General features: G+C 46.0%; 1 protein-coding gene across 3 annotated transcripts in view; it reads left to right on the top strand.

Moving 5' to 3' along the window:
• Nucleotides 1–4,540, top strand: part of LOC119461145 (uncharacterized) — a 494,611-nt gene extending 490,071 nt beyond the window's left edge. For all 3 annotated transcript variants that reach the window (XM_037722353.2, XM_049671791.1, XM_049671792.1), the window contains one exon: nucleotides 2,893–4,540. In XM_037722353.2, coding sequence (XP_037578281.1) covers nucleotides 2,893–3,032 — 140 coding nt within the window. In that variant the 3' untranslated portion in view covers nucleotides 3,033–4,540. The remainder of the gene's footprint in view (nucleotides 1–2,892) is intronic.
• The last annotated feature ends 16,160 nt before the right edge of the window (nucleotides 4,541–20,700 follow it).

The raw sequence follows: 20,700 nt of genomic DNA, 5'->3' as shown, positions 1-20,700 counted from the left end.
GAAAATGCGCTAACAAAGAAAAACCATGCCACTCACCGTGAATAATTACTCCAAAAGTAATTTATCGCACAGAAAAGTACACCTATTGGCAGTAGGCAGTGATTTTCGTTTAGCTACATCAATGAAACAGGGGTAATTGGAGATCGCAGGGAGAGGCCTTCGTCCTGGCAGTGGACATAAATGTAGGCTGCTGCTGATGATGATGATGTCAATGAGGCTCGTATTTTCGACACGCAACATCATTTCAATGAGCTCCAGTCCGCTTCCCTGTATCCCCGAGCAGTAGTGTCGCAGCACATCGGCAGCAGAAAGGGCTTCGTGTAGCGTCAGGAGAGGGCGATCGTCTTCTGGGGGCGGCTCCTTGGCGGCACCAGACGCCAGCTTGTCGGCAACAATTTCCAAGTCCGGCGGGCTCACCGTCAAAGCTACGTCGTCAGCCATTAAAAAAATCCTCGAAGGCAACATTTTCTGGCACAGCGTCGAGCTCTTCCCATAGCATGGCAAAGTCACTGTTATCTTGCACTGGCTGGGCGGTGTGGCTGCTTGGTGACTGTAGGAGACTAGCCGGACGCGGCGGAGGAGCGCGCTTGCGGCTGTTTGGTGACAGATCGCGCGCACTCCAAGTTCGATATATTCAATGTCTGGTTTGTTATAAAAAATAGATTTTACATGCATAATGATAGGAGAACTTTGACTGTTCGATGGAGAGCATATTTCGCTCTATCCAAGTTCGTTTTATTTGGGTTTTGACTGTATTGTTTTGCAATTTAAGGGCATGCGCCGTGAATAGAATGTTTTATGACTGTTTTTCAAGTGCTTCAATAGCGTAAATTCTAATGAAACTGTTAGGACCATAAATCCTGGTCAGAGGAACTTTGGCCTTTCAATAATATAGCATTTACCTAGCATACCGGAGCATCTATATGGACCACCACATCAACGTCGATGCCGACGACAGTGGCGAAAATTCGCCTGGAGTGTTCATATAATTGCTATCACAATGAAAACCTCGTAGTGCATATTTCAGGTACCATTTACTCTGGTATAGCATTTTTCTCTTTGTTGCTAATGGCACGGCACATGTCAAGAGATGCAAATTTGTGCTTGGCAATGACATACTACTGTTTCACTGTAACACGTGAACAAACATATGCTGGACACACGGAGTCAGCACCAGGAGAACTTGCACATCAATACAGCTTTACAGTAAGCTTGCCGGGCTTGGCTTTTCGTGCAATTTGGGAATGGTCAACATGGTCGTTGGGCAGGCAACATGGCCGACGACCACACTGCAGCGATGCTGGCGACGTATCAAAGCCAAAATATTGCTGTTTCTGCTCGACTTGGGCAGGCAGAGTCCGAATTATGCAACTACGTGTTGTAAGGTGTCAGAAAGTTCGGCCAGTGGCTGTGCTATGAAGCAGTCCGAATTATCGGTTGGCGCCTGCGTTCGTCTTCCTGCACATGTGGACTAATGTTGCACCAGTACATGGCAAGATGTTAGGGCTGTTTTGTAAGTACGGGTAAAGCAGCTAGCACTGGAACTTATTCACCTTGCAGGGCGGATGTTGTAACGCACTGTAACGCACAGTTGATCAGGCGCTATATTTAAAGAGGCTCTCCTTAGTTCGAGCTCCGCCCAGACTACATTGCGCATAAATACATGTGCTCTGCCCCCTAGAGCTTTCCTCCCATAGCCCAAAAAAGTTGACTGCGAGTATAAGTATCAAACCAAAATATTGGTTGCTCGCACCCGGCGAAGTAGTGTTTGTTAGGCCTAACAGCCAAGGCGCTGTGGCTGTAATTAAAATTCGCCACTGGCTGATGTGGTGACGGAAGACACACCATCATGAGTCCTTTGCTGCTGATTGAGGGGCTCATTAGTGGTCGGGCCAGACATCACGCTCATGGGCTAGAGTGAGGGTTGTAGAAGTGGCGTACAGGTCCACAGGTGACCAGCTGACAACTAGAACGAACGTGCCTATGAAGCTTGTCTGCGTGCCTACTGAATGAAATGGTCTATGGGCTAAGTTTGCATGTAGGCAGAAAGCACTGAGCTGATGTTGCTCAACACAGCCTAAACTGCCAAAGTCATCCAGTCAAGGTTGCATGCGACATAAGTCGACAACATGTGGCACGCATTGGGCCACGCATAAGGCATAGTTTGCTTATGGTTTGCATATTTAGAAGACATTTTACCAAAATTTATACTCTGCTGCTGCATTCTGGTCTGTAGCTACGTATCCTTCTCAGTTAGGTTCGCTCACTTCTCGCCAGGAAATTTTGTTTTCTTGTGTTTTGTTACTCTGCATTTTAGTCAACAAATTTTTGTTAGGGCAATGTCTATGTACTGAACTACTCAACTACCTGAAAGTTAGGAGTAGCATTGATTTTCTTGTTAAGTGTGGCTTTCAGATGCTGCCTGGCCACATCATGCGTCTTCATCTAGGTTCTTAGTGGTCCTTGAAACCTTTGAATGCACAAGGCCTTGAAAACCCTTCAAATTTAATGTAGTGCTGAAAATCCTTGAAATTCAATTGGCTTGACTCATTGGACTTCATTTGGATGCATGGCCACAAACTAGGTGCAGTCCAAAACTCAAGCTAATCCACTCTGGTTAGCAGTTTAACAGGGGTTCAGTTTGAGCGTTTGTTGTGTACCTTTTCATTTGTGGGCTTTAAAAAAAGCACTTGTATAGTTGATGATAGCATTTTGTTTTTTAGTTGTCAAACATAAGGTTGTTAGTAGCCCTTAAAAATAGCTTTTGTTAGGGCCTCGGAAGACCTTAATACCCTTCAAAAATTTTGCCACCAACTTTGCTGCAAGCCCTGGTTCACCGCAACTTTGTTTTCTGCATCATGCCAACACGACTTCCGAATCTGTCTCTCACAGGAAAGCTGTACGGACGTGACGTGGACTGGATGGATTCCCACGGCGAAGAGGTGACCTTGTGGCGTTCCATGCTGGAGAGGCCAAACCTCTGGATCGACGGATCGCTGCTGCTGAGGCCAACGATGCAATCTAAGCGCTGAAGCCTCGGAATGAATCGAGTTAAACAGAAAGGGACTTCACTCTTCATCCAGTCCCGACAACGCATCACTGTCATACCACTAGTTTTCAGACAACAGCCTACTGCCAGAACTGTGAGTGAAGCACAACAGAGACAGTGCATTTTCCAGCAAGAGTACTCGGTGCAGTGTTCTCCTGTCTGTCGAGAAGCCACCGCCACCAGACGGTGATTGTGGTTCAGCGCGAGAGACGGTCACGGTCGGCGGTTCTTCGAATCTGCGACTACCCCGAAAAAGCCAAAGCTGCCGCCATTGTACATAGAGGCGAGAACTCTCTGCTCAAAAATGCAACACCTTTGTACATCTAAATGCAAGTGCTCCGTATAATGCGCACGCACCCACACACACACACAAAATGCGCGCGTCTCTCTCTCTCTCTCGAATGACATATCAGATGCGACTGCATTTAAGTTGCTGTTAACAGATACATTTTATATTACATATATAGATATATATATATATAACTGTTTGGAAAGGCTCCATTTACGCTACGTTGAAGAGTCTGTAAATAGCCACTGTCAAGCTTGTTGGTTTAATGCTTGCTCTATATTATAGTTGTTTGCTGTTTCATACCGTTTTTGACCGAGTCATGTGTCATGTTGTGACTTGCCGCTGAATGCCATCATATTGTTGTGGGCTGCTATTCAAGTGTCCTCTTTTTTTTTCTTCCCGTTTCTCCCGTTATGCTTGCTTATTTCGTGAATCTCTGTTGTTCACAAATAAGCCGCAAACGCATTTGCACCCCGCTGGTCCATTTGAAGACGAGTCTTTATGAAAGACTGGTGTAAATGTGTGTTGTTTCGATATTTATTTTTATAAACACGTCACATATATATATACACATATATATATGCTATAGTTTAAAGGAAAGATGATAACAGCTCTTCTTCACGCATGCCTTCGAAACAACTCACTTGCTACATTCCTCCAGCATTAATGGAGTCACCAGATTTGTTGCTTCATCTGTTGTGAGACCATTTTCTCCTGTGACCGTGTGTCTTGGCAATGATGAGCACTATTTCTTTTTGTAATTTTATTTTTCGAAAGTGTACATAACAGTGTGTGAAGGATAGGCCTGTGTCGTGTTTACAGATACATTACACAGGCTGCCTGCGTGTCACAGCCGTTGGTGGTTGAGCCACCAGTCGTATCTCGGTCTGCGTACGCTCAGTGGCACCTGCTAGCATGTGTATTTGGAAATATGACACGGATCTATAAGGAAGACTTTTGACTCTGTTTTGGGGAAACTAGGGGGAACAATGTGTTGCTCACAAGTGTCTGTTGATGCACAGAACGAACACGGTCTACGCTGTGCGTGTGTGTGACTTGAGCTTGTGTTGTATGATTTTTTGCAAACACCCAAAGTGTGTCTGTCACGTGCACTCTGCCTGCAGTACTGCTTTTGTTTTTTTGTCTCTCTCTCTCTACTTTTGAGATGATCTTATTTTAATAAAAATTACCATGCAAAAGTTTCATGAGTGTAATTGGTACTGTTGCAGCTCAACCATTGCCTGCAGCAGTGTTGACAAAAATATCTGTGACACCGACACAGTGGCAAACCAGCCCGGCGTATGGCAGCTTTATTAGTTATTACAGTTAGCACGAGTTAAGTTGTAGGCTTGGTTTTAGCGGTGAATTACCGTATTTACTCGATTCTAACGCGCCCTCGATTGTAATGCGCACCCGTTTTTCGTGACGACAAAAAAAAGAAGAAAAGTCCTTTACATTACCGCGCACCTCATGCTTTCAAACAGAATACAACTTTCTCTCATTTGGAAAAGCAGATTTCCTCCCGATGCACTGAAGTTGCGATGAATAAAAAAGTCGCAGCTTCGCCCGAAAGTGAAGCATCGAATGCGATAGCAAATTATAGTAGACCGGTATACGAAGTAAGGATATCAGTTTTATCAGCCGTATAAACTTGCAAACATTCACATACTAAATAAATTAACAAGCACGCTGGAGTGATGAAGCGCGGCGAGCAAATTGACCTTCGTACTAGCATGCCTCTCGCTTCAACGTGACCTATAAGCGTCGAAAACACGGCGCGCAGCGCACTTTCCCCGTCGCAGATTGCTTTCAAGATAGGGCCAAGGCTATCGTATCGCCTAAGTGGATTGTCACAGATTACGTCCTGCTTCGGTCCACTGAAACCGTTCCGCATTACTTCACTGGCGAAAATCCTCTCCTTCTGTTTGCGCCAGTCCCGCACGCAAATTTCGGATTCTCTGAACGCCGTGATGCAGCCCGATTTCTGTCCGTCTCCGCACACATGGTCACTTTCCTTATGCGGCATCATGATGAACTCGGTACTTCATGCTGATAGAGCAGACGCAGAGAACGTGAAGACAGACGGTAGACTATTGCCTAAGCACGTGTACTGCAGCACATAGAGGAAGCTACGGTAGCTAGGCTACAGAGTAGCTAGGCTCGATGTGCATGCGAGGTGGCCATTTTGAAATGCCGACGGCTATATGGTAACGCAGATTTAAAGTAGTACTCGATTCTAACGCGCACGCAATTTTTGGATCTGTTTTATCGGAAAAAAAGTTCGCGTTAGATTCAAGTAAATACGGTAAATTTTATGCGTAAGTGTCAAATGACCCATTGAGCGAAATGCAGCTCCACTATCGTGAAACCTGGGGAGGTGTGAAACATGCAGTGATGCACCGCTAATGGCCTCGTACTGCCTTAAGCAATGGCTCATAACCCCGTAAACGCGGCCTCCCCATTACGACAAATGATGGAATGATGAGCGGCAACACAGCCAGCTGTGGAACACGACGACAAATGCGGGAGCAGTGGCACGAGCGCATGCCGAGCGCGAGCACAGGAGACGCACGGGAGACGCCGACAGGCCGAGCGCATAAGGTGCTTCACACCTAAAACATCAGCCTCTTGAGACAGCTTGTGGATAGAATATACCTGTACGCCCATCCTGACCAGCTGCATCAACTCTTTCATCATTAGAGAATGCTAACTTGACTGTAAGCATGCAGACCTTCACAATATTAGGTTACCACATACATGAACAGCAGCAACAGCACTGGTAAGGACAACTTGTGGTGCTTTGTCCAACCACAACGCTTTTGACAGGTACAGTGAAATCTTGATAACTTGAACTGTGCTGTTGGTTCCAGCAAGTTCCATGTATTTGAATAAAGAAATTGCGAATTAGAACTTCAAAAACTGTGCAACGGTTATTTCAAAAAAGATTTGTCTCCTTCCCATGGACCCCTCTTGGGACAAACTTGAGCCAAAGGGAAACGTTTGGTGCATTGCTAAACGTTGTGTGCTGTAAAAATGACAAGGAAACGGGTGCGCAGGTAGCCGAGTTCAAATCAAAGCAAGCAGAGTGGCGCATGCCCTCCTTTCCCATCCAGTTTAGAAGGAGCAGAAAGGAGCCCCCAGCATGTGCTGGATCATGTTAGCGTGCGTGCCCACATATGCTCCTCCCACCCTAGCACCCTTGATCACATTGCCGCCCAGTCACATCGTCTCCGACATTAGGCACGAAGGAGGGTGGCGCGCATCAAGCAACCATCCTTCTCGGCTCACCCATGCACGTTTTCCCTAGGACATGCAACAAACAGCGCACGAGGCACAATCTTATTGCACTTGTACTTTACAAGAAACCTAGACTTGTTCCGGCACATGCTGATGGAGGAAAGGTAAGGCTTTCAATCCAAGCCCAGTGCCGGTTTTGGTTTTGTGCGCTGCACCGCACAATTGATTGGGTGCTATATTTAAAGGTACTCTCCTTAGTTCAAGCGCCGTTCTATTTTAATAAATTTCCTGTCGCCTTGGAGTTCGAATTAACGAGATTATATTGTATTTGTGTTACGTGGGTTTCCTTGGGGAAGAAATGTTTTAAGAAAAGTTTGTCTTTGCCGACACTTCACAGCACCAAGTCGAATATGTTTGGTTACTGCAATAGCAGCTCTGTGTCCTCTGGTTAAACTTTGTGCCACCAGGCGGCAGCACCAACTCAGCCACTCATGTTTACATCTCCGGTAACCTGCTCTGCTGCAAAATGCACTGCATTTACAGACAAGCTAAAACTCTTTATTGTCACCGAGGCTGGCCAGTCTTAATAAACTGTAGTTGCACAGTTTGTACAGGGTGGCCCAAGAGAAACCTAACCCAAAGCAAGTGAACACATGAACTGAGAGGCAATATTAATATTCAAAACAACGTTCGTCTGGTGCCAGTTGGTTCACGAAGTGCTGGAAGATGCTGGCAATCTAATAGTTGTCTTTTATCTACTTGTATGATAGTATCACCTTACGGTTCATGTATTCACTTGCTTTGGTTTTGGTTTATCTTGGGCCACCCAGTCGAAGTAATATAGGATGTTTCTAGAAAACATCCTGTCCATCCTTCATGTTCAGTGACATCGCACACCGTGGATGAGCAGACACACCTGACAAAATTTGGCAGCTCATCGTCCCCTGTCATCTGAAACATTTTCTAGCTTTCTATCGATTTATTAATGTGAAGCATTATTAGCATACTTTAAGGCACTTTGAGTATCTTGCCTCTTACGCTGATCCAGTGACCCAAGTTGTACACTAGCTTGGGTCGCTAGGTATGTGTTCGTGGTTGCGATGCTGTATTGGTCGTTTCTTTACCTAGATATACATAAGGTTATGCATGACATGATATTTGGGCTATTAGGCATGTATGTGCTCGTGGTCCTGATACCGTTGTGGTTGTTTCTTTAACTGGACACATGTCGGGATATGCATGTCATGATAATTGCATCCATGAGATTACATGAATAGCACTTGGTGATATTTTGCAGAACACCAAATGATGCTAGATGGCCAACTACCTGCTAAATGGCTCGCATAACGTGAATTCCCAGAGTGTGTGAGATCTGCATAATTTTTTGGATGCATTTGAAGAAGTTGCCAACTTTTGTGTCACCGGCTTCTCCACAAACACTAGTTGTTCAGTGATCAGAGCATAGCAACATGATGCGATAAAAAAAAAACATTTGTACACTTAAGTACTCATCACAAAAGTGCATAAACAGCCAAATAATAAAAGGCTGCAACAAAACAGAATCTTCTATGCTTTCCGTGGTTTAGTCAAATCAATCCAATTTCACAAAATAAATAGAAACACAAACACATGTTAAATGTTAATACATAGATACAATATTAAGATCAATACAATTAAGAACACAATGTCGCAAGTTTTCTATCTAGTTCAGTCTCACTGAAATTGAGAAGAAAATTATCTTGTCAGGATACTATACAATAGTATAAACAACAGTAAACCAACATGCGAGGCACAGCTGCACTTACAGTGAGTCGAAGGTAGGTGACCCTTGCCTTAACTGCTTGAGATGTGCCTAGTCTCAGTTGTAGCACCATTCAATCTTGTACTGGTAAACGGAAGACGCACAAGTGCATGCTCTCACTAGGCAACTGTCAGGTAAGACTAATTTCACGTTGACTTTTAGGTTTCACTACCATTATGGTTTTATTTCAAACAGCAGTTGGGAGCTATTCGAAATGGGCTGAACGTTTCGATTCGTTTGTCTGTTGTTCGTTCGACTACATGGGCCGACGCTCTTGACAGGGGCTTGTGAGAATCGGGCGATTGCTTCCATCTCGCCTGCGTTATTCTGTGCTGCGTCTTCGCTGCATATCACGGCGCGTTATGCTGTGAAGACGTAAACCGAAGGAAGCTTGGTGACCAAAATTTAATATTGTTTGAATGTGAACAGCATTTGTGAGCTATAAAATAAGCAGAACCAACTTGAGCAGAACGCACCCGTCCATTCGCAACAGTCAACGCCAGCTGTGCCGCCACGCCAAAGATATAATGGTGACGCCAGAGCACCGTGGCTAGCTCGCTTTACCGTGGCTCGAAGCGGCTCAGAGAGAAAGGTGCGCAGCAGCCGCAAAAGTGAGGGCTGTGGCGCGAGTATCGCGTATCGCAGTGGCGCACCGACGGGGGGGTTCGGGGGTTCTAACCCCCCACCCCCCTCCCCTAAGGCCGAGTTACCCCCGCCTTTTGTTTGACCCCTTTTCTTTCCTTGCGCCTTTGGGTACTGCAACTAAGTAGTGAGGCGCGCAATTTTTGCGAGGTGCACACTCGCAAAAAGCGCATTTTTTTGACAATTTCCCGCGAAGAAATTTAAATTAGTGCTGTTTATATGGTATTGGCAAACTAAGGAAAACTTAGTTTCGGCGACACGGGGCACTTAACGCTGTCGCGTTAAAACGCGCCAGAAGATGATCACGGTGCGCCTTCCACTACTGTGCCAAACCGCACGTTGGTGATATCACGTGATCACAGCCCTTGATTTTGCGTTATTAGCCCCGAGAAGGACCTACAAGGGCGCTGCGAGCGCCGCTCGCGTGACGTCAGGGCACGGACTCGCGCCTGTCGTCTGCTGCCGTTCGGGTACAGTGTACTAGTAGTTCGGGCGCTGTCCGGGCGTCTTCTGCAGTGTTTCCGTTTGTTCGCTGTCGTTCCCTTCTGAAATAGATTTTTGCGACGTCATCATTAGCGCAAACTTATTCAAAGATCTTATTTCCTAGACGACAATTTATTTCTCAAGGGCAACGCTACAGTGCCAGCCGAAGGAGGTCAGACCAGCCCATTGCGTGTTTTTCATGCGCGGATCTAGACTTAGCAGATTGAGGGACTAATAAAATAAGCATAAATAGCACGTGACTAATAAAAGCATAAACGCATAAACATAGCAAATAAGAATCCAGTTAGGATACCATATCTGCAGTGGTGCAACGAGCAATTAACTATGTCTGCTACATATTACTGCTACATTTACCTTGATTTTAACCCATTAAAACGTGTTTGCTTATGACGAGTAGCTCATGATATAATATCTATTTTTTTTTTCATTTCTTCACAGAAACGCTCGGCAGTAACACGAGGACCTGACACTGCAGTTTAGATTCAACCATCACCACTTATTCCTTTAACTGCTTCTCAAAATTAGGCCGCTCTTCAACGGTTAATTTCAAGTGGCGTAATTTGAAGTAAAACTAATTGAGGCTTACAGCCATTTGCAGAATACGCAAAGGAATGTACCAATATTTATTCACTGTTTCGTGCTGCACGTTCAACTCAATTGTGCAATTTACTGCTGCTTGTTTCTTGAGGAACAGACATCACGAATCTGTTTGGCGAACTGATACAGGCTGCTCGGTCCAAGTTTTTTAGTGAAATATGCCTTTTGGACCGTATGACTGCAGCTAGAAAGAAGCCGAAGCCTTATTTATTAGTAGTATGAGGCTTATTGAAAATATCATTATTCCACTGTGGAGGTCAAAAATCAAGTGAATTCATTTGAGGCGTGTGGTGTCTTCTCTATGAGGCGGGTATACATGTGAGGTTCTCTTATATGTACTCACGAAGCGAGTAGTCTCAGCTTGGTGTAGTTAAACAACGCAGGATCGAGACATGGTGATGCAGAAGGCGTTTAAATTTTCCTCTTCAGCGCAGCCTAAGCTGCGCTGTATAGCGTCGAGTATACCTTAGGCATTGCAATTGGCGCTTAAAGAACTGCTTCATGGTTTCAATTCGAAGTTGTAGTGAACTGATGGGTTTTGCGAATAATGCGTGCCTCGCCATAACCACAGTCGGTAGATTTAGTTGCGTAAGGGCTGTGCCATGATGTCGATAAAGGCAACTCAGGGTCACTATATATGAAACATTTTTCTGGCGTACAATTGACAGGCATAAAGCTTTCATCTTAAGGTCTCCATCTTAACCATGAAACTGTTCTTTCAGGTGAATGCTGTTAAGGTATTCGTGAATTATATACATACTATACGTGACGCGCCGTCGTGTTAACAGCCATGAACAATGCGTTTTCTGGGTGCCTGTTTCAGAGAACGGTGAAAGTGTTAGCAAGCGTTTTCATGCAAAATGCGCGCCTAACTCTGCCTTTTAGGCATTAATAAAGTTGCTATATTTGACTAGTACAACTCACCATAGTAATAAGAATCATCATAAAAAGTTCGCTGGGCAGTTTCCTTCTAACACGCATTCATAATATTGACATCAAATACCAATACCAAGATTTTTCTTCCTTGTAAAATTCAATGTCTCTCATAGCTAAGCACTAAGGATATGTTAAGTGTGTTATGGAACATCATACGCAGCTTCGTGTGTTGAAATTGCAGACATTATTTTCACGCAAAGTTTATAGACAGACACTGCGCATATACGCATTGCAAAACCAGTAGACCCCTTCAATGCTACATAGGTTGCGATATCCACGCCGAAAATTTTCACGACTCGTGGTTTTGAAGAAGATACTGCCGTTCAGACATATGACAGTAAAAATAAGCCAACATATCCTTCAATAAGTACGGCTCGAGCCACCAATACCCCTAGCATGCGCGAAGGGAACGAGCGCGCGCAGCAGCCGAGCGAGCGCCGTCCTGGTCGTGACGTCACTCGTAGAGGGTGCCACTCCAACTTCTCGCCGCTATCGCTCCATTTCGCGCGCATTTTGAATTATTCGCGTAAGAATAACCCGCATGTTGATTTGAAATATTTGCAGTATATCACATTCTTGTGTTTCGAAGCATTCGAAGCTTTTCTTCGCGAACCTCGCCAGTTTTGTGACCGTGGGCGCTGCGGCCTGGCAGTTCCCTTGCCGAATAGGCCAACAGATCACAGCAGAGCACGCGCGCCGATGGGTTCCTTGTCGCACTGCCAGATGGCGCTCGCTACCGTGGCAGCGGCGGCGCCGGCTGTGTGCGGGAAAGAAAAAAAAGAACCAGAAAGCTCGCCTTCATGCATCCGCAACTGCATGGTAATGAGGAAGTAAACGCTTCTTGCGGATAGACTGGATTCGAATTGCGCTACATACGCGCATGCTGCCTCTGAAACCATGACGTGTTCAAGGCGTCCGTCGTAGTTGCTAGTAAAGGTTCGGTATAATTTGTGTGCGCCCGCGCTTGTGTGTGTGCGTGCGTGCGTGCGTGCGTGCGTGCGTGCGTGCGTGTACTCGTGTTTCGACTCTGCACTCACACAAAGCTTCGCTGTATATAGATTCCAACTCGTTGGATCTGCTGCAATTTTTATATTAAAAGATCGTCACGATTTGTTGAGTGCTCGAGGAATTGAGGCCCAGCTTACGGCCACCATACCTAGCTCGAACCATCGTTACAGAGTTGGCAGCTACCTAATTAAGCAAAAAAATATATATGTGAGTATTTCTTTAATCCGACACTAAAGAACAACTAACGTAGGTTATGGTAAAGCGTTCTATCACAAACAGTTACGTTCCTCCATTTGGCGAGGAACCGTTGATTACCATAGCGGAGAAAATGGAAGGCCAAGCATCGCCTTCTCGAATTTCGCGCCAAAACCTCAACGCTGAAACGTTACTGGGATGTTTTGGAGAGACGGAGAGCATGCGCAGTACGCGTTTCTGGAAGGACCTTCTGCATTGTACACATCCATGTTGTTGCAGATGCCTTCCTGCCTGGACGTGAACCAATGATTGCGCATCACCCTCAACGTATGGGGTTATAATGTTCTCGAATTACATTTAGCAGTAATTAACTACATGGAACGTGCGTATATTTCCGACGCATTTCTGGCAGGCTAATATAGTATCCCGGTGCATCCATTCCACTTAGCGCGGTGAGTAATGGTCGACATCGTGGGCTACTTGCTTTATTTGCTAAGCACACATTGACAGGAATAGCATGGAGTTTTAGTATAGCGGAAAATGCTTACGTTAGCGTTAGCGACGCAATGCTAACGCAAAGAAAGGCTGCACTGCGCGGTACAAGGTAGTGTTTTAGAATAGCGGAACAGAGCAAAACGCTAACGCTAACGCAAATACACTTGGGCGCCATCTCGAGGCGGATACAGCAAACATGAGCAAACCCTCTCGTTAAGCCTACTCCGCCGCTAATCGAGAACGTATATCGAAAACAACGTCCATTTGTCACCTGTACGCCGCTGTCGAAGCATCACCATACAAATCTGAAGCAAACACGAGCATTAGTGGGGAACGAATGAGCCGAACAGTGCAGGCCGGCGACTCGATAGATCCGAAGTGGACGGCTCTCGCTTCAACAGGCGCCGCTATCTTTCCTACGTACGGAATCCCTTGCGTGCGTTAGCGTTGAACGCTATATTCCGGAAATAGCGTACGTACGTAAGAGTTCTGGCTACGTTTACGTTCTGCGCATGCGCAGTTTGCAGAACGCTAACGCTAAATCCTTGCGTTTGCTGTTTTCTGCTATACTAAAACTCCCTAACAACGCGCGAAAACCCCCCATCATTTACTTCCCCCAACCCCCCCCCCCCCCCCCCCCCTTATTCACGGACCCTTGGTCTCTGAGCCTTGTCGACACTATCAAGGGCTAACTGAGAAACTAAACGCGTTTGCCAACCAGTCATGCGGCCTTTTATTCTCCATTTGCACACCAGAGAAAATAATGCCTATACTGCTCAATTCTTACTGTACGTTTTTATTGAATTCCCAACCTAATGCATTTCTCAGTCCAGTACCGAAAAAAATTTTCTGAACACCAAAGATACTTACATTCGCATACAATTTTTTCCTCGCTTTTTCTTGAGAAGGACCGCTTAATTCTGAAAGCTGATACATATTAAGATACATATATTCATTGCTATTTTCCATCTAAATATGTTAGATTACTGACTCGTTAAAGAAAAGTCGTTACGTATCGCCCGAAAGGCAAACCATTGATAGCGATTGCAAAGCATTCGACAACTACACGAAGTAAGGTTTGTAGTTTTATCGTCCGTATACATTTCAGTAAACTTTCTCTAACTAATCATATTAAAAAAATGTGGTTGATCCCTCTTATATAGGAATCGGTATAGAACACGAAAGTGAAACGTGTCTTCACAGAAGTAGTGTAATGTTTATTGCACATTGATATATAATGTCTATTGGTGTTTTGTGGCTAAAGCGCCCTTAGGCGTTGATGCACCCACGCTGACGCCTGGTGGCACGTCTCCTCCATCACGACTACCAACGTCGATGACCATGAGCAACCGTCGTGCATATGGAAGCTGCACACGCTAGCACAACGCGAAAGACGAAGCACGTAACTGACACACTAATACAACGCGCAAGACAAAGCACGTAACTGAATCGTCACCGAGTCAAATCAGCGCGTACAGCGCGTCGTAATTGCAGCCTCCGCGATCAACTTCAGAAACATTTTCAGAGCTAATTGCGGAGGCCACGCTCCGCTGTGCTGAGTACGGTGAACGCCACTACCAACGCCACCTAGGTGGCGTTGGTAGTGCTTCTTGATGCCAGCGTCCCTTCGAATGCTGGCATCGAGGCGTCGTAGTGCTGAGACCACCGAAGCGTTCACTGTCGGTGCGCGTTAGTGTCATAATGCAGTACTTCTCTTTTCTGCTCGTAGGCGGCGGCACCGCCCCGAGCAAGAGCGCGGGTACACGGAGGAGTGTTAGATATATAATGCGCGTCTGTGTAGCTCTCTGCAAATGCGTTTGTGGCGCAATGGGTTAAACGCTCGGCGATCTATCGTCGCGGACCGAGAGGTCGTGGGTTCGATTTCCAAATTTTGCATGTTTGTGGAACTTTTTCTTCTGGTTTCTTTCTTTGTATTATGTTCTATGACGTATTTCCGTGACGGAAATACGTCAGTGAAGTCTTGGTGGACCCCGGCATAAAACACTTTCGTGTTAAAACACGGTGTCACGTGCGTACAGGCACACATGAACAGATCTCACTTGATGGCCGCGGACACTCGCTTGCTGTCACAACGCGGGCGGGACGAGCGCCGGCCTCGGGGAGTGAGCGCTTCGGGCTGCCTCACGCCTTAACCCGTGTCCAACACTTGACAGTAGGCGACCTCCAACACTAAGCGCTCGGGAAGACAGTAGACAGTAGACAGTTTTAGTTTAGCGTGGTTACCGGAATAGCGGGCGTACCGGAATAGCGGGATCGAAGTGCGCATGCGCAGAACGCTAACCGACCCATACCGTTTACCGTGCGCACGCTATTTCTCAGAGTTAACGTTACCGTATTAGCGTGTTTACGTAGTGTACGTAAAACATGGCGGCGGTCCCGGCCGCCCGCTTCGAACTGAATTTGGCGTTGTTTTTGTAGAATTCACTTCGTTCGTAGCAAATGACTGCGTAAACGGCTTTTACTTAGTCTCATGTCGCTTCGCCGAGAGAGTGTTATGGCTAATCTTGAGGAATTTTCGAGATCGCTTCTCGTTGCGAACGCGCCTAAGCCTAACGAGAGAAATTTTTTCTGAGATCCGAGCGCCATCTGTCGCTAAAGTCAGGAGATAGGCGCGACGACGGCATATGGCCTCTGAGATTGGAGAATTTCGGAGGCTATGGTAGACAGCTTGTACTGCTTGTCTGTTTCGCTGCAGATCGGCGGACATGGCAAATAAAAATACAACGCTCTCCTGGCTTCCATTGCGCTGCCTCTCGCACTTTCCGGACGCACACAAACATATCTTAGGTGCCCTATGTATGCGAAATTCAAAGCGTAATGGAATAGCGTCCCGCACGTAAACTACGCTATCACGCTATACTAAAACTCTCTTTCTACAAAGTTCGTTTGCGGAACGGTAACGCTATTTCCCGTAACCCCGCTATTACGCTAACGCTAAACTAAAACTAGACAGTTTTAGTTTAGCGTTAGCGTAATAGCGGGGTTACGGGAAATAGCGTTACCGTTCCGCAAACGAACTTTGCAGAAAGAGAGTTTTAGTATAGCGTGATAGCGTAGTTTACGTGCGGGACGCTATTCCATTGCGCTTTGAATTTCGCATACATAGGGCACATAAGATATGTGTGTGTGCGTCCGGAAAGTGCGATAGGCAGCGCAATGGAAGCCAGGAGCGCGTTGTATTTTTACTTCACATGTCCGTCGATCTGCAACGAAACAGACAAGCAGTACAAGCTGTCTACCATCGCCTCCGAAATTATCCCATCTCAGAGGCCATATGCCTTCGTCGCGCCTATCTCCCGACTTTATCGACAGGTGGCGCTCGCATCTCGGATAAAATTTCTTTCGTTAGGCTTAGGTGCGTTCGAAACGAGAAGCGATCTCGAAAACTCCGCCAAATTATCCATAAAAACATATTGTTGATCCTGCCTGAAGGTAAGCGAAAGCCGTTTACGCAGTCATTTCCTACCAACGAAGTTAATTATTCAACAGCAACTCCAAATTCAGTTCGAAGCGGGCGGCCGGGACCACCGCCATGTTTTACGTACACTACGTAAACACGCTAACACGGTAACGTTAACTCTGAGAAATAGCGTGCGCACGGTAAACGGTATGGCTCGTTTAGCGTTCTGCGCATGCGCATTTCGATTCCGCTATTCCGGTACGCCCGCTATTCCGGTAACCACGCTAAACTAAAACTAGACAGTAGAGACTTTTAGTATTGCGGAAAATGCTTGCGTTAGCGTTAGCGTGTTACGCACGCTAAATCTTTGCGGAACGCTGTTCGATAGAGTTTTAGTATAGCGTAAGACAACGATGCGCCGCTAAGCGCAAAACCATCTAGCTGCGAGTAGTCAAAGCAGCAAACTGAGCAGCTCGACAACCAAACTAGCCGTGTTGATCCACGCCAAGCCTTGAAACGAGCCTGCATGTCAAGCGTTCGAGCCGAGGGTGCCACCATGTTTGCAACGCTAAAAACTTAGCGAGCGTTTAGCGTCTCCGCTATATTTCAGAAATAGCGGATGCACGCTATCCGCAAAACTGAAATAGCGTTCTGAGCATGCGCAGTCTGACCCCGCTATTTTATTGCGTTTAGCGTGGTGCCATTTCCGCAATACTAAAACTGTCTAGTTTAGCGTTAGCGTAATAGCGGGGTTACGGGAAATAGCGTTACCGTTCCGCAAACGAACTTTGCAGAAAGAGAGTTTTAGTATAGCGTGATAGCGTAGTTTACGTGCGGGACGCTATTCCATTACGCTTTGAATTTCGCATACACAGGGCACCTAATTCTATGTGTGTGTGCGTCCGGAAAGTGCGATATGCAGCGGAATGGAAGCAGGAGCGCGTTGTATTTTTACTTCACATGTCCGTCGATCTGCAACGAAACAGACAAGCAGTACAAGCTGTCTACCATAGCCTCCAAAATCCTCCCATCTCAGAGGCCATATGCCGTCGTCGCGCCTATCTCCCAACTTTATCGACAGATGGCGCTCGCATCTCAGAAAAAATTTCTCTCGTTAGGCTTAGGCGCGTTCGAAACGAGAAGCGATCTCGAAAATTCCTCAAGATTAGCCATAACACTCTCTCGGCGAAGCGGCATTAGACTAAGCATAAGCCGTTTACGCAGTCATTTGCTACGAACGAAGTGAATTCTACAAAAACAACGCCAAATTCAGTTCGAAGCGGGCGACCGCGACCGCCGCCATGTTTTACGTACACTACGTACACCACGCTAACACGGTAACGTTAACTCTGAGAAATAGCGTGCGCACGGTAAACGGTATGGGTCGGTTAGCGTTCTGCGCATGCGCACTTCGATCCCGCTATTCCGGTACGCCCGCTATTCCGGTAACCACGCTAAACTAAAACTGTCTACTGTCTACTGTCTAGTTTTAGTTTAGCGTGGTTACCGGAATAGCGGGCGTACCGGAATAGCGGGATCGAAGTGCGCATGCGCAGAACGCTAACCGACCCATACCGTTTACCGTGCGCACGCTATTTCTCAGAGTTAACGTTACCGTATTAGCGTGTTTACGTAGTGTACGTAAAACATGGCGGCGGTCCCGGCCGCCCGCTTCGAACTGAATTTGGCGTTGTTTTTGTAGAATTCACTTCGTTCGTAGCAAATGACTGCGTAAAGGGCTTTTGTTTAGTCTCATGTCGCTTCGCCGAGAGAGTGTTATGGCTAATCTTGAGGAATTTTCGAGATCGCTTCTCGTTTCGAACGCGCCTAAGCCTAACGAGAGAAATTTTTTTCTGAGATCCGAGTGCCATCTGTCGCTAAAGTCGGGAGATAGGCGCGACGACGGCATATGGCCTCTGAGATTGGAGGATTTCGCAGGCTATGGTAGACAGCTTGTACTGCTTGTCTGTTTCGCTGCAGATCGGCTGACATGGCAAGTAAAAATACAACGCGCTCCTGGCTTCCATTGCGCTGCCTCTCGTACTTTCCGGACGCACACAAACATATCTTAGGTGCCCTATGTATGCGAAATTCAAAGCGTAATGGAATAGCGTCCCGCACGTAAACTACGCTATCACGCTATACTGAAACTCTCTTTCTGCAAAGTTCGTTTGCGGAACGGTAACGCTATTTCCCGTAACCCCGCTATTACGCTAACGCTAAACTAAAACTGTCTAGTCACGGGGAGCGACCAGCCAGCTCGGTCGTCTCGGTTCGGCCAAATCTTTACACCCGCGGAAGATCACCGCCAAGATACGGCGCGTGGCCCGTGTATGCGCTGAGCCGCGCGGACAGCAATGCTGACTGCGCAGCCACGGCTGGGGTAGATGAGGAGCCGCACGCTCACCTGCTATCCCCAGCAGCGCTTTATCACGTTACCGTGCGCTCTCCTTCGCTCGCCCTAGCGCGCGTTTGATCACCTGACCTCCAATATTGTGAACGCGGGAGTCCACCTTCTTTATCCCACCCACATCACACGACTAGCTGGGCGCGACCATATCGCACTTGGACTTTACACGGAACCTCACGGCGACGGCGGCAGCAATTTGCCTGAAGTGTCCATATATTGCTACCGCAATAAAATGGCTTGCCCCATACTAGGATAACAATTAAGGCGATTACGTGAATCGGCGCTGCATCTAACAGCCGAACAGCAATTCAGCAGTCATATAATACCAGAACCATGTATAAAGCTATGCCTGTGTTGCCCTGATGGTAATCGATGCAGCACACACCGCATGCGGAAAAGTGTTCAGTACTCCTAGTTTCAAAAAAGAACCATATTTGATAAATGTGTGAAAAAAAAAGGCGCTTACTATGGTCTGGGTGAAACTGACAGAGGAAGTTAAATTCTGGCGACGCTAGGGAAAAAATAAATAATCGAGAACCTGAAATAAATAAATAAATAAATAAATAAATAAATAAATAAGAAATTGCCAAAGTTTTGTGTTTTAAAAAAATGCTGGAAAGGGGGTTTGTGTTCGAGTTTCCTCGTAGCAGAATTAGATTTTCTCGTACATTCAAATTATAATCCGACGCCGATTAGTAAACAATCCGACGGCGAATCCGACGGCGGATGGTAAAGTCGTACTTCACCATTTTCCTGGTGGATTTCACTGTGAGAAATTCAATTTTCGTTCACCAAAACCTTGCACCACGTGGAGGGCCTGCGCGGTCGGGGATGGGGATGATTTTCTCCGCCGCCCGCATCACACGCCGACGCGGAAATTTACAGATCCGTATATCTGGATCCAAAAACAGATATCGTAGCTTTGTAAGCTTCATCTGTTAACCATTTCAAGCGGACAAATCTGATTTATAAATTTAAAGCCAACGTAAAATTATTACAGTGTTTACAAAGGCCTTACAAAAGTCCTACTCACAGATTTGGGATATACGAAGAGGGTGTAAAATACATCAATTTTGTTCGCTTTAGGTGCATTATTAGGTGAAGTTTGCATAATTGGGATATCGTTTTTCATTGCAGAGTTGTTAATTTCATCGCAGATTCTTTTTTTTAATTTAGCAATTTTCAATAATTCTTGTAAAAAATAGATGGGTGCACTAAAAAAATATTCTTGCTACAGTCACTCGATTTCTTTTTCATTCAAATGTAACAAATCTCAGAAAAAATCGGTGATGTGGTTGCCGAGAAAAATGATTGATTTCTGTATTTACATGTATTGAGATAGGTGCCAACCGAGCTAAAGCTTCCTTTTACGTTTGAACCAACTGAGAAGTCGTAATAAGCGGTGGGACAAGACTATCCGCCGCCGTTGGCTTAGGCTTCCCGTAATTTCTTCGGGTGTTACTAAATGGATCTCGGTCTGTCATCGTATTTGTTCGTAATTTTTGCATTCATGGAAAGGTCACGCCATTGCAAAATCTTTCTTGTGTTTCTTGGTCACACGTATTTTTAATCCAGATGAACGATTTTACTGGCGGGTTTCACTCTAGCTCAAACAAACTAAAGTATTTTAATTTGTGTTGTAAGTAACGCTAATCGGCTAGCCAGACGTTGGATCCGATAGCCAGGTATGTAACATCGCAACTGTAGTGCACATTGTAAAATATATGCAAATGACAGGACGTCTGGACGTCACAAGAAAGGCGTAGCGCAGGCTTGACAGCTTGGTTGTCTGCTTGTTATAATGTTGCGGGAGCAGTTCCGGCTAACTTCGCAGACGACGCCAGTCATTATTATGAGATATTATAGAGGTGATCTGTTTGTGTGTGAAGTACAAACTTGCAGTTCATGCGGGAGCAGCGTGTTTATTACGAGCAGTACGCTCCTGTATTAATCACTTATGATTGGGCATTCTTATCTACACACTTCTGTATGAATTATTTCTTAGTAAAGGAAACGGATAAACTATAAACATTCCTTGACTGCGGCCGAGTTCGCTCCAGGCTCCGCGTCTCGGCGCGACCAGCCGGCGGACGGTGCGAAAGTTCGGCTAAATGCC

This window comes from Dermacentor silvarum, chromosome 8, assembly GCF_013339745.2.
Source record: "Dermacentor silvarum isolate Dsil-2018 chromosome 8, BIME_Dsil_1.4, whole genome shotgun sequence".
In the NCBI taxonomy this organism is placed as follows: Eukaryota; Metazoa; Arthropoda; class Arachnida; order Ixodida; family Ixodidae; genus Dermacentor; species Dermacentor silvarum.
The sequence above is the reverse complement of the archived record's forward strand: the minus strand, read 5'-3'. Positions and strand labels throughout refer to the sequence as shown.